This window comes from Melopsittacus undulatus, chromosome 2 (assembly GCF_012275295.1).
Source record: "Melopsittacus undulatus isolate bMelUnd1 chromosome 2, bMelUnd1.mat.Z, whole genome shotgun sequence".
NCBI classification, from domain to species: Eukaryota; Metazoa; Chordata; class Aves; order Psittaciformes; family Psittaculidae; genus Melopsittacus; species Melopsittacus undulatus.
The window spans coordinates 17,268,835-17,282,261 of NC_047528.1; the positions used below are offsets into that span (position 1 = coordinate 17,268,835).

Consider the following 13,427-nt stretch of genomic DNA (forward strand, 5'->3'; position numbering starts at 1 on the left):
TTTTACCACAGACCAATGAAAGCCACCTTCTTCTATTTGAGGAAAACCTATCTGCCTTAGGGTGTTTTCCAAGTTTGACATTCAGCATAAGACTACTTCAATTTGATCACTAATACTAGTGAGGCATGATCAGACATAATCATTAACTGATCTCTATTCATATTCCATATATGGTGCGTGATTTGCAGCATGTCCTGGATGAGAGTCCATAGCTCAACCTGCTCCATGAAGCACAGTTCTGGAAAACAGCCATAGCTGTGTCTCCATACCCCAAGACCAACACAAGGCCTCAGCCCTCACTGGCTGCCCCTGGGGGGTGATCCAGTGAGGTACAGCCTGAGCACCAGGTGCCTTTCTGACCCTAAGGGAGCAGCTCCATTACATACAGGTTTAAACCATCACCATAGCAGGACATGGAGCCTGGAGAGGAAGCCATCATGAGGGCACCAGTATCAATACCCAAAAGGCAAATTTGTAGCACTTCTTGTGTTTTCAGTCTGGAGAGAGAACAAAAGCACACTAATATAGTTGTGTATTTTTTTTTCCCTCCAGCTTGCTGGTAGACACATTCAGATCAGCAGCAATTTCTTTTCACAACAGCAATTGAAAATGTGCTTCAAAGGCAGGAAAGATCAGGAGCTTGCCAGAATAGTAAAAAATGGCAGGGCTCAGCTCAGGCAGAGGCAGAGCTGACTCTAGGTATTTTCTCTCACCTGCTGCTTGCTCACCATGCAATCTGCCAACCAACTCAAACACACTTACAGAACACACACACACAGAAAGCTGTGCTGGCTCCTGTAAGATGAAATGCAATGCAACAGCAGGAGGAAAACCACAGAGTGCAATCCCTCCTCCTAGGGATACCTGCCCTTGAAAGAATAGCTCCACAATACAAAAACCCATGAGGAAAAGCCATTGAACTGGTGAAAAGAGAGAGGAAAAAAAGAAAAATAAATAAAATCTACTCTGTTAAGGTCAGTATGTCCATGAGATCTGTATTACCACTGCTTTGGAAGCGGGGGCAGCACAAGCACCTTCTCCCATGCATTCAAGGGTTACAGGTACCTCCACTAGAGCATGGAGAACAGAATCAGGGCATCAGCACTCCGGCTGGGAATGAGGGGTGTGACTGGGGTACATGCACTTTGGATGGAGAGTGCCCACTTGAAAACAGTTGCTCATAAGCACTTGTCCTGCCTATGATCTCACTAGCATTCACATATGGACTCTCACTTCATTGAGAAAGATTAAAGTGTTTGCCTTTTATTCAGAAGATTTGTTCCATTTCCAGTGATACTTCTCCATGTCCTTCAAAACAAAAAGCCCCTAATTTCTTAACAGCACCATCAGTCTTGCACAAAAACAAAACAAACAAAAAAAGCAAAGCCAGTTACATGATGTGATATAGCTTGAAGAAACAAATACAGCTGATACATTAGAGAAATAAACATTTATGTAAAATTAGGTATGTTGCTATAAAACCGTAGTAAGCAATTAAAATATCAGCAAGTTTACCAGTGTGCTAGATGTTTAAGGAAAATAGGCTTTATCTACATTGTCATGCTGGCTTTAGGCATGAGATTGCACCCAGAACCTAGCTACCTCAGTTATCCACATTACATGTGGTGAGCTTTCAACACAGCTTCCCCTACAGCCAGCAAGCAGTGTGTATGGAAGCATCTAAAGCTCAATTTCCAGGCTCAAGCAGTGCTTGCAAAGCTGTGAAGATGTATCCTGCCACTGCCTCCTCCCTACAAATATGGTATTAGAGGATTCATCAGCATATGCCTGGTTAAGAAACAAAACAGTTGTATACTAAAATACCTTAAGCAACATGGAATCTTAGATTTTAGAAAAATATTTTAATTATCAGTTCACAAGTAAAAACTATCACTATTACAAAACAACTTGTAATACTAGCATATCTAGCTTAGAAGGAATTTTGTTTTTATTGCTGTTGCATTTAGTTTTAGGAGCTGTGTCAGCATGAAAGTATTGGTGGATTTCTCACTTGTCATAGTCAGCTTGTAAGGATACTCACAGGAAGATATACTTTCCTATTTAATCCTCACGTAATTTTCACATGTGTAGGCTGCACTGACTCTTTTCAGATGTGCATACTTGACATCTGATGCTATATATATATATATATATATATATATATATATCACTTTGTCTCCGCCAACTTAAATTGTTTTATTAAATTTGATTTGCAGCCTTTAAAGATTCACTCCAAAAAGAGTGAACATCAGTATTGACACAACCTTAGCTACTTGTAAATCCTATAACTGTGTTCTGACAGCTATCAGATATTAACTCATTCATTTCATTTTGTTTGGTTTCTTCCTTATTCTCATGGTTGGAGTGATGCTTGTTATTTCCAGCTTTTTTAGACTTTCTGAGGAAAAATTTTGTCAGTAAGTAACATAATTCAGCCACATTTAAAAGAATGCAAATGCTGGACACAGCAATCATGAAAATAGTAAACACCGTCTTTTCAGTAGGTCGAGAAACAAAGCAGTCCACTGTGTTAGGGCAGGGCCACGCATTACACTTCATTAAGCGAGGCATGCGGAACCCATCGTACATGAAATAAAATGCATACATGAAGACTGCCTCAAAGACCAGCCTGAAGAAGATGCTGCTGGTGTATGTCCACCACAAGGAGCCCTCAATACGAAACCTCTGTCTTCTGATCTCTTCAATGTCCTTGTATTCACATTTCTGGTCTCCCTTTCTGAACTGCCTCTTCTTCTCGTGCCTCCTGTAAGCTACATGCATGGCCACTAGCAGCGCAGGTGTGGAAACGAAGATCAGCTGCAGGGCCCAGAGTCTGATGTGAGAAATAGGGAAAAAGTGATCATAGCAAACATTTTTGCAACCAGGTTGCAGAGTATTGCAGACAAAGTCGTCTTGCTCATCTCCCCAGACTCTCTCTGCAGCCACAACCAGGATCATGATACGGAAGATGAACAGGACTGTGAGCCAGATCTTCCCAATGCTGGTGGAGTGTTTATTTACACCTCCTAAAATGGTATGCAGGGCTCCCCAATCCATTGTCTTGTTGTAATGGTCTGACCTAAGACAATAAACAAAACTAAGGTTAATCAGGACAAGAAACAAATACCATCAAGCACACGGTGCAAAAAAGAAAAAAAAAAAAAAGCAGTATCATATAACTGCAGCATATCCACTGGCTGTGGTAGCATTTTGTTGACACAGTGGGCTTACCTATAAGCAGTTATAAATAATCTAACTACGTATCAGCAGGTAATAACTCATTCCTTGATTACACACATGGTTATCACATTTATTTGACTTCTAGGTGTATTTGCCAACTGAAAACACCCATTAGCCACATCAAGTAAAAAAAAAGCAGACAGGAAATTGACAAAACCAGCCATAAATTAAAAGATACAACTTCTAACAGGTTGATAACAGGAACAAAAGAATAGATGACATCATCCAGAAGTAATGTAGGTGTTATGTTAAAAAAAAAGTGTTAGACAACTAGAATTCTGATATGAATTAAGCCAAGCTGATCCATCCTTAGCTTTGAAGTGTAAATAGCATTTTCATGAGTACATTCCAGCAATAAAGGCAGACCTTCAGGAACTGCTGCAGCTGCTCTGCATCCTCAATGATCAGGTCTAAATAATCTCATTCACAAAGTTTAAAAACATGACTGTAGGGCTCTCTATTGCTGTCTCTGTTGTTGAGGCACATTCCACAATAGCTTGAAGCAGTGAAGGTTAAGTCTTGGTCATTATCTATCTCGAGATGGATGTTTAAAATCAGTGCTTAAAGACTCACCCCCAAATTGCACCTCTATAACTTTAACAAGAGCCTAGGGTAACTAGACAAAGTCTCCTTCATTGTCACTGCCTGTCAGGCCATTTCCCCCACCCCTCTTATCCGCTCCTTGTAACAAGACTGCATTACTCTTAGAACAGGGGAGACATTTCAGAAGCTGGGAAGAGTGCGAAAGTCGACATTTGAAGAGTTCAGACAGGCCAGCAGTAGCTCAGAGACTTTTCCAATGTAAGCATATGGTTTCCAGTAGGCAAGTTTCAAAGTACTATGACCATTATCAATTAAATCAACTACAGGATTTCTCCTTTGTTACCCACATACCACCTGGGAAGGAACTGTCTGGGTTTGCTCAGCTTCCACAAACAGCAGCCTTTCAGAGAGAGCAGTCAGAGGCATTTCAGCCCACCTCCCCACTTCAGCTGGGTTTACAGAAAACTAGTATGCAAGCGACTGTGGATTCAGGAAACCAGCATTTCTCATGCCTATCAGCCAATGCTTGCAGATATTTTTGCTCTAAAATTCCTCATGAAGGTTTTTATTTCTCAACTTTGTTAAAGACCTTTTCAACCTCGTTGATCCAAGTCCAACCATTAGCCTAGACCATCTTTCTTTGGCATTTACAGCACAGGACATCAATAAGCAAAATCGCATTTTCAAAGTTTCCACAAAAAAAAAAAAAAAGCCACTGGAAAAGGCCACTGTATCCATCACATGAGAGAATTTTCAAGATTTCCTAACTCTGGGCTGGGCCACACTGCATGAAGAATTAGGACTTTTTTTGCAGTTGTCTTCCACATCACACACTCATTCTGAATAATGTCAAAATATTTTCTGGTTTACAGCAGTTATATGTAATCAGTAAGTCACATACAATCATACAGAGCATCAGTTAAAGTACACAACAGTGCAGGGAAAATGAGGACATTTAATTGTTTTATGAATGCAAAGGGTTGTTGTTTTTTTTATTGAATTACTGAAATATAAGCGTGATCTCCCTTCACTGGTTCCATAAGCTACACTTCCCTCAGGTTATGCTCATTGACTGTATATGTAGTATATGGGGATATACTTCAGGAGGTGAATACCAACAAGGGATAGACCCAGGATTTTCTTCAGATTGGAGAAATCTTTCCTGAGCCTCCTTCAGGATGCAGAATCTATGTGGACTATTACCTATCTCAAAGCAGTCCTGGAAGCAGTTACCTTCCAATCCCTCTATACATTGTTTTTCCAAGAAGAAAGTTTATTTTTCATTAGCATACAGATACAATCTTTGTGGGTTAAGAACCCTGTGAGGCCACAGGAAAGACCCTTAATACCAGAGCTACTTACAAAACATACTAGCTAGATTTTCAAATGTTTGTACCCCTTTTTTTGCTGATTTGATTTTCCATCCATTGATCAGTCTTGCTTTCAAGATTTGCTTTGAAGATCTTTGTGTTAAACCAAGGAACAGTTACAACTTTATCAGTGTTTTACTAGTGATCTGTGTTATTATTACACACACACTGAAATTATACTAAGTTTAAAATGACACTACAAGTAAGTATTATGACTAGAAATACTCCTGCACATCTGAAAATAAAACCTGTAGAAGACTGGCACTATGTAAACTGTGGTACTACATACACAGCATTCACCAATCCTTTAATTTCACAGACTCCTTGGATTTCTTCTCCCTACATCTCCTTACAGTGTGAAAGGCTGAGAAGTGGAACCTGTGTACACCCTCCTCATAAGCCCCATTTCTTAGCGTGACCTCTTACTGTACACTGATACTGCTGCCTTTCTGCTACCACAGCTTCACAAGGATCTGTTACCACATGCAGTCACTTCTTCCTGTCTACCCATGCAGAAAGGGATTCAAAATATGGGTGCCTCAGGGTGTAAAGGGTACCTTGTCTTCAGTGGCAAAATTAACTCAAGATGCCTCTCCCCCATCCCCATTTGCTCTTGAGGTCACACTGCAGTTCTCCATCTCCTGCAACCTTTTTTTTGGGGGCGAGTGGGGGCTGGTGGTGTGTGTATGCGTGTGTGCGCATTATTAACCAGGTGGTCTATTTAAAAGTTATTCCTGGTACTAGCATGTTTGGGGTTTTTCGCATGTTTGGTGGTTGTTGTTGGGATTATTTATTTATTTTTTTAAAACCAAATCCGAAAAAGTACAATTTAATTTAAAAAACACACTGCAAATTGCAAAGCATGGGTAAAGAATTAGCAATCAGTGGGTAAGAGGCATTGGCAGAACATGGTGCTTCAATTCTAGCAAAAGCAGGCTTGTACCTGGATCAATGCAGAAAAAGCCACCACACTTTAAAGAGGTAGATTTTTGCCCCCAGTCTCCTAGTGAGATTTCCTCTCCTTTCCAAAAAGCTTGTCTTCCCTATCTGCCCAACCCCTCCCACCTTCACCATTCTCACTTACCTTTCCAAATCCTCCAGTTATCTCTTCAGCTCCTCCTGCCACCATACCCTATTCTTCCTGCTGCTTGCCAAGCTCATTACCAACCTTTGCTCTTTCCTGCTGTACCCTCATGGCCTCTCAGGCTTGTTTTTATGCTGGTAAAAGGTCATATGCCTTCTGGGATACTCCAGAGCGATACAGGAACTGATCAAATACCAGTAAAGTCTCACTATCTTCTCTGTGAAGGGCGGCACAGTTAAAATTCTAGGGCCGTATTCAGGCAGCCTGAATTCTATCCAAATACTTTGTCCCCAGTGTTTCCTGCTAGGATAGGCTTAAACAGCACTCACCAATGCAATTTAGAGCGTCTGATGAGGATGATTCCAAGTCTCCTGAAGTGTCCACCTCTCTCCCATGAGCAGACACAGTGACCCAAGCAGAATTTAAGTTAAGCAAAGTATTAAGTTATCACTGCAGATCACTCCAGCTAGCATCAAGTTTGGGCTATCTGTACTGATGCAATAGCTCATTTACTCCTAACTTACTCAAAAGCTAGAATGTTGACTCCTGATTGTAGGTTAACTGTCTTCTAGACACTTGCTTTTAGGATCCTTTTACTAGCAAGTAAAAGATTAACTTGATGACCAAAGGAGAGGAAAGCAAGAAAGCTGTTTCTTGTAAATGGGTGGCAACTTTTAGTTTCATAGAGCCAGCACAGACATTTTTACATGAGCAAATCCATCTAAATGCTTACAGAAACAACAGTATGTATACAGTCAATTTACCTGCTTTGCTGATCTCAGAAGCACAGCAAAGTACAAGGATAAATTAAATATATGAAAGATTAGGTGAACTTGGGAGAAAAAACTAAGTAAAGTAGGAGTGAGGTTAAGGACTGGTTATAAAGCAATAAGCATGGAAGAACAGAAGATAGCTGCTCAGTGAGTCTGAATATCAGCATTTAGAAACCCATTCTAACATGGGAGTGTATTAAGTGCTAAATTTTCCTTTAAAAAAGGAAAATGCAACTGGCATGACCAAAAGCCTTTCCAAGCCTCAGCACTGATCTTTGTTTCTGCTACCAGCTGAACCTCCTTTCTGCTCCATTTCAGCAGAGGATCACAATAGTGACCCTGGGCTGTCACAGTAGGACTTAAAAACAATCCTAAATGATTACTACCACTGAATAGTTAGGAGAGAAATAGTTCTATATGATCACACAACACAAAGGCACATAAGCAAGTGTTTTGTTTTCTGGGGTTTGTGTTGTTTGGTTTTTTTTGGGGGGGGAGTTAGTTGTGGGTTTTTTTTTCAGTGGTGGTGGTGTTCTTTGGTTTTGTTTTTTTTTTACTAATGAGATAGACAGCAGCAAGAGACTGCTTAAATGTTTTCATAGCTCTGCTTCTGGACAGTGTTTTGAGTTCTGTGCTACCATGGCTAGACTGCCTTCTACTTTAAAGCTAGCTGCTGCAAGCCTGCATTAGACTGCAATAGTAGTGTGGTGCCTATACCCAGTGAAAATCCCTGCAATTCACAACACTAAAGACAATTATCATCAAGCTCCTGTGTTCATGAGCACAGCTCATTAACTGTTACTTTTTTCACTCTTAAAGACTGTTACACTGATAAATAATCTGTCAGTGGTTAAACCCACAGCTTCAGACCACAACTAGAATACAGTGAAGGTAAAACCACCTTTCACATACACAGTATGGTGCTTGCTGCTATAGGAGATTATCAAGAAAAAAACCAAAGAGTCATTAGCAAGTACTAAATATTTGTTCCTGTTATAGGAACATCTGGGAGTTCCACTCAAGGGGTCCATAGTATGATAACTTTGTCATAAATTCAGAGTGAAATTATATCTATCACCCCACAACTACAAACTGGATAACAATTTAATTATTCTACTGGAATGACACAGAAACATAGAGGGTATTCACAATGCTTCCACTCCCATCAGAATTTCAGTGCAGGGTGTACTGAGAATTACCAGTTTGGTGTAACACTCCGCTTTCAGCAGTGCCTCCTGAATACTGAGGCAAGATCAGCAGTCTGCCAAGGCAGAAGTCACTTTATCCTAAGTGGGAATGCATTAACCAAGATAATGTTTGAGAAAAAAAAAAAAAAGCACTGGTGCCAAGTGTCCCTTCCCACCCCCAAAGCTGGTGACAAAGGTAACTCAAGATGCCTGAGAGCAGCAGTTCTAATGCAGATTGTTTGCTATCAAAAACCTTTAGGACATCTAATCTGTATAACACCCAAAATCATTACCAAAATTATTTTATGACCCAGCTTCACACAATAAGTATTTCTATATATAGAGGCCCAGCATATAAAGGCACTGCTGATACAACTTTCCCTTCAGGTCTCAATCTGGAAGCACTAGCTCATATAGGTGCTGAAAACCAGCATCAATGTGTCTTAAGAGATATATATGCTGCTGCATACCTAGATGTGAAGAACACAAACCTGTATTTCAGCAGTTTTTTACTGACATACTTTCACACTGTCAAACTGGGGTCTAGTTTATTGCTAAGCAGAATAGCAAGCACTTAATTGCCAGTGTGATTTTGTTATTCCTATTGCTAAATTAGTTTCAATGCTGTTACCACAAGAACAGCAGCACTGCCATGACTGAACTAAGGAAGCTTCTAATAGATACAGATTAACATCTCCAAAGACAGTATCCTTTTATTTCATCAAGAAAGGTTTGCATACAGGTTGTAGCAATTACTTGCTAACTCCCTCAAACTTCCCAGCTAATTTGTTAGCCTGCCACATGCCTCATTTTCAGACATTAAACTGAAGATAACAAAATCTCACCATCTCACAGTGCTGCTCTGAAATGCTCCACTACAATTATAGGCTACACAGACTCTTACTTTTTTATCAGTAGACCAAGAAAGGCAAGTATCAGTTCAAAGTTGGAAGTACAGCGCTTCAGTTGAATCATCCAGGATATTTGTACTACCTGAAAATTAATACAGCTCTCTACATTGCTAAGGCTTTAATGCAGAATTCAAACTGCAAGAAGATGCAGCTTTGAACTCAGGCTTTAACAAAATCCTTTGATTTCACTATTACAGGCAGCTTCCAGCTGTTTTAGTTTCACAGGTGTACACAAAAAATTATAAGCAGCATGCAGCTGTAGCACTGAAGTATCAACAACTCTACTTCTTTCCTAAAAAGCTGAATAAAGTTCAGAAGAGCAGTCTAACAATCACAGTTCCATCTAGGTCTTAAACTTGTTCCGAACACTTATTTCCATATCAGAGTGCGAACTGGAGAACAGAAGAGCCATGACAGAAGAATTACAGTACATCTGATTTGACACAAGAACAGGCAAAGACTAATCAGGAACAGGAAATCTGACAGTTGCAGGTCTGAACACTGTGAGCATTGTACTTTTCTTCTACTCAAGTTCATGAAAACAGGAGGCATTCTTTGGCTTAATTAAACTCGCCATGAAACCCAGAGTTAGCCTTTAACACAACAAACTAGGACCTAATGTTTATGTAGTTAAATCCTATATTTATTTCACTAGCCTACAACTCTAAATGTAAGATTACCATCCTTCAAAACATCTCTGCCTAAAATTTACTCAGCTTGTGGAAAGAGGTATCAGAAGTGCCAGTTACACTTGAAGGCATAACAAGACAGTACAAGTCCTATTAGAATATGGTACCTCTCTGCTATTTTCCATTGTAAACATTTCCTCCAAAATGAGCTTTAAACTTCCCCCCTTGGAAGAAAGATTCCCAAGGACTGCCTTTTCTGATGTAAATCTCCTATTTCCCATACTTTTAAAGAAAGTTTTATACACACTATGCCCTGCTCCCAATCATGAAAATAACAAATTTCAGTTATGGCTTTTTTTTAACCTGATGCTTAATTCCTGTTTCTTTCCTCCTCGACCTGGGCAAGTGTCTGCATTCCCTCCACAAATCTGTCCACTCCCACTTCAACATAACATCTCCTACAAAATTGGCAAATCACTCTCTCTTTCACACACACAGAACTTCCACCCTTTTGGAAATGCTAATTAAATTTATAAAAACTAATATTTATACTGAAGCGCAGCTTTTCCTTGCTTTTTATATGTCTTTCATCAGAAGTAAAGACAAAAGCAACTTTTTCCTTTAAAAAAATCTGTTGCAGGAAGAGACACTGGTATGAGGCAAGGAAGAGAATGTGTTTTCAACTTTTATCATCAACTCATAAATGTGTTTTTCTTTTTCCACATTCCCTCTGTTTTGATAGCACTTAATCTCTCTTCATGCATCATCACTTCAAGGTTTTCCATACACAAACTGGTGTTTAGCCAGGCAAGAGTCACAGTTCTCATTTCAGATAACTCATCGGCTATCATTAAGTAACAATTAAAAGCAGAGAGGAAAACAACAAGGAAAAATGTCAAAAGAAAAAGACTTGACCCATGCTCTTGTTTAATGCAGTTCTCGGGACCACTGATCTCACTGAAACTGTTCACATGAACAACACAAAGAATCAACTTATAAAGCATCTTCTTTACTCATGGGTACCAACTGAGCTTATGCAATGACTGTTATTAAGAAACTTGTGAGTATACCTCAAAGTGTGCTTTTTTCCAGCCACCAAGATGTCTGCTCTACCTTTTTCATTGTACAATTACTTTTTGCATAAAATAGATTAAATTACCCAAGTAATCCACCTATGTTATGCTTCAAGGGATACAAAACAGCAACAGAGGCCCAAACCTCAAAAAGCTGAGAGAACAAGCCCTGTGATATGTAGTCCTACCAATCATAAGACTGTCAGTTCTAAGGATTTAAGTTTCTCAGAAACCCCTGACACACAGAGTAACCTCACAGCCCTGCAGAAGTGTCAGAAATTCCACCTAGGAAAATCACACTGAAATGCCCAGCTGGAACATGGAGGTGCCAACACAGGATGAGGGCTGGCCCACCACTGCCTTGTTCTCTGAGCTAAACCTGACACAATCACATGCACATGCTTCTACTTTTCCTCTGGGGCTCTTCAAGATAAGCAACTGGCAAGCTGGGCTTCCAGGCTGAACAGTGTAAGGGTAAGAAACTATATAACTTCATTAACAAAATAAAGGATGAAAACATTATATACACTATCAACGCACACATGTACCATGAGATCATAGCAACCCCAAACAGAATCTGGGTTCAAACCCCCATATAGTTTCACGCAGACCACAGCTAACAGTATCTCATTAGTGGTCAAAGTCACAGAAACTAAATTTAAAAGAGCATTCTTATAGTAAAAGGCCACTTCCTTCTTTTGACCCAGTATCTGCTCTCTTGGAGGTGAAAACTAATACAGCATAAGGCAAAGAAACTAATTCTTCTATTAAGAAAACAGAATTAAAAATAGTCTCTTCAACATACAATATTAGAAAAGAAACACCCAAACTAGGAAAGCCTAGTGATAAGAGAAACAGCCATGCCCATCCTGCCACAGGTACAGTCAGCTACTGGCTACCACCACAAACCAAGCAAGCATGTCTGCTTACTGCATCATGTCCCTCACACTTTATTTACGGGCTGGAGTACTCCTTTGGTATACAACCTTATCCAGCCCCGATACTCAGAAATACGTTTATTTCTGACTCACACTTTTAATTTCCGACTCCCCCTTGTAATTCTGGGGAATGTTTCCAGTGTGTGATCAGACACTCACAGGACCTGTCAGTTTTACTGATGCAAGCTGTTTACCTTCATGCAGCTCTCTTTAACATCTGTAGGCGTGTCGCAAATTACCTGTAATTGCGGAAGGCTTGATTTTGCTTGGGTGCTTTAGCTGGTCGGGTACTTCACATAACGTGCTTCCAAAGCTCTGCTGAGAGAAGGTGGATTAAAAAGAGGTTGTTAGTTAAATGCGTAATTAACAGAGCCAAAAAGACTCCCAATTAACCCCGGTCGCAAGATTCAAGCACTTCCTCTCATGCTTAAGTACGGGCAGCGAAGCCGAGGCCTCTCGGGCCGAGTGGGGATGAATCCTGCCCGCCACTACGGGCGGCGCGCACGGCGCCCCGCCACCGGCCCCATGTCCGGCCCGTTCCGAGCGAGCGGCGTCACCAGAGCTCCCAGCTCCATTGCCGAGGGCCCCGGCCCACACTGGAGCGCAACAAGTGTGGAGGCGGCGGCTACAGCAGCTGCACAGGGCAATGAGTGCTGCGCCTGCCCCGCCGCGCCCACCCACCCTCTCTCCCACCGCCACCGGGCCCACTCCTCACGGAAGACGCGCGGGCTCGGCCTCTCCAACCCCGGTGGAGCTACCTGCTCGCCCCCTCCCGCTGCGCCCCATCACCTGCCTCAGCCGTACCCACAGCAGCAGAAGGGGATCAGCCCCGCCGGGAGCTCCCGAACCAGTCACCACACGCGGGTAGTAGGGCTCAATGGTGGTCCGCCAGTGCCTCAGGAACAGCCGCTTCCAGCCCCGCCGCCCCTGAGCTTTAAGGTCCCTCCCCGTTCACCTGCCGCTGCTTTTAACCCGCCCCTCGCCCGCCTCCACTCGCGCCTGGCTCCTCAGGCTGTCCGTGGAGGCGGTTAAGAGCTCGGGGCGTGGCTGGCACCCATCCCCGCTGCTGTTCCCTGGGGAGGGGATAGAAGGGGGATCTGTGCTTTGAGCACGAGAGAAAGTCACAGTAGGGGATGGGACGGGACGGGACGGGACGGGACGGCTGAGCCGAGTCTGGAAGAGCGGGCAGGAGGACTTGTGTCCAGTCTGGGGCGGCGGGCGCGTGTGCCCCGTGTCCCCTTCTCGCCTCCTAAGGGCTGGCTTGAGGTTGCAGGGGAAGAACATGAGGGGAAGGACATCAAGATAGCAGCACAAGTGTGGGTTGTTTTATTTGTGTTTTTTTTTTCTTTTTTGTTTGGTTTTTTTTTTTCCGGGAAATGCATACCTGTCTAGGATAGCATAGTCATGTTTCCATCTCTTTAAATCCAGGTATTCAAAAGGGCCTTAGGACAGCAAAAGCTCTGGTCTTTTTTTTTGGAATTTATTAGGGAATTACTGGCCAAACACAGAAGGAAGAGCCAGTAGTTTCTGGCTTTCTGAGGTTTGTTTTCAAGTGCGATTAAAATGCTGCAGCAGTGCCCTGTAAACTTGCAGCCTTTCACAAAGCTGCAGATAATTGCCAGTAGAAAAGACCTATTTTAGAAAGTTTTCTGTTTCTAAGGAATACAGTTGCTGAGGAA

General features: G+C 41.8%; 1 protein-coding gene across 7 annotated transcripts; it reads right to left on the reverse strand.

Moving 5' to 3' along the window:
- Positions 1–1,242: 1,242 nt before the first annotated feature.
- On the reverse strand, positions 1,243–12,710 carry LOC101870948 (gap junction beta-6 protein). Of its 7 annotated transcripts, none has more exons than XM_005149750.3 (3): positions 12,553–12,710; positions 11,988–12,066; positions 1,243–3,079 (listed from the first exon to the last, which is right to left on the reverse strand). In XM_005149750.3, the coding sequence occupies exon 3, from the start codon at positions 3,055–3,057 to the stop codon at positions 2,266–2,268; it is 792 nt and encodes a 263-aa protein (XP_005149807.1). In that variant the 5' UTR covers positions 3,058–3,079; positions 11,988–12,066; positions 12,553–12,710; the 3' UTR covers positions 1,243–2,265. The 7 variants fall into 7 exon arrangements, with proteins under 7 accessions (XP_005149807.1, XP_030905411.2, XP_030905420.1 ...); XM_031049551.2 differs by having other exon boundaries at positions 11,943–12,066; XM_031049560.2 differs by having other exon boundaries at positions 11,988–12,063; positions 12,557–12,698.
- Between the last annotated feature and the right edge of the window lie 717 nt (positions 12,711–13,427).

Coding starts and splice junctions, on each gene's coding strand:
- LOC101870948 (XM_005149750.3), bottom strand. CDS start 3,057: ATGGATTGGGGAGCCCTGCATACCATTTTAGGAGGTGTAAATAAACAC.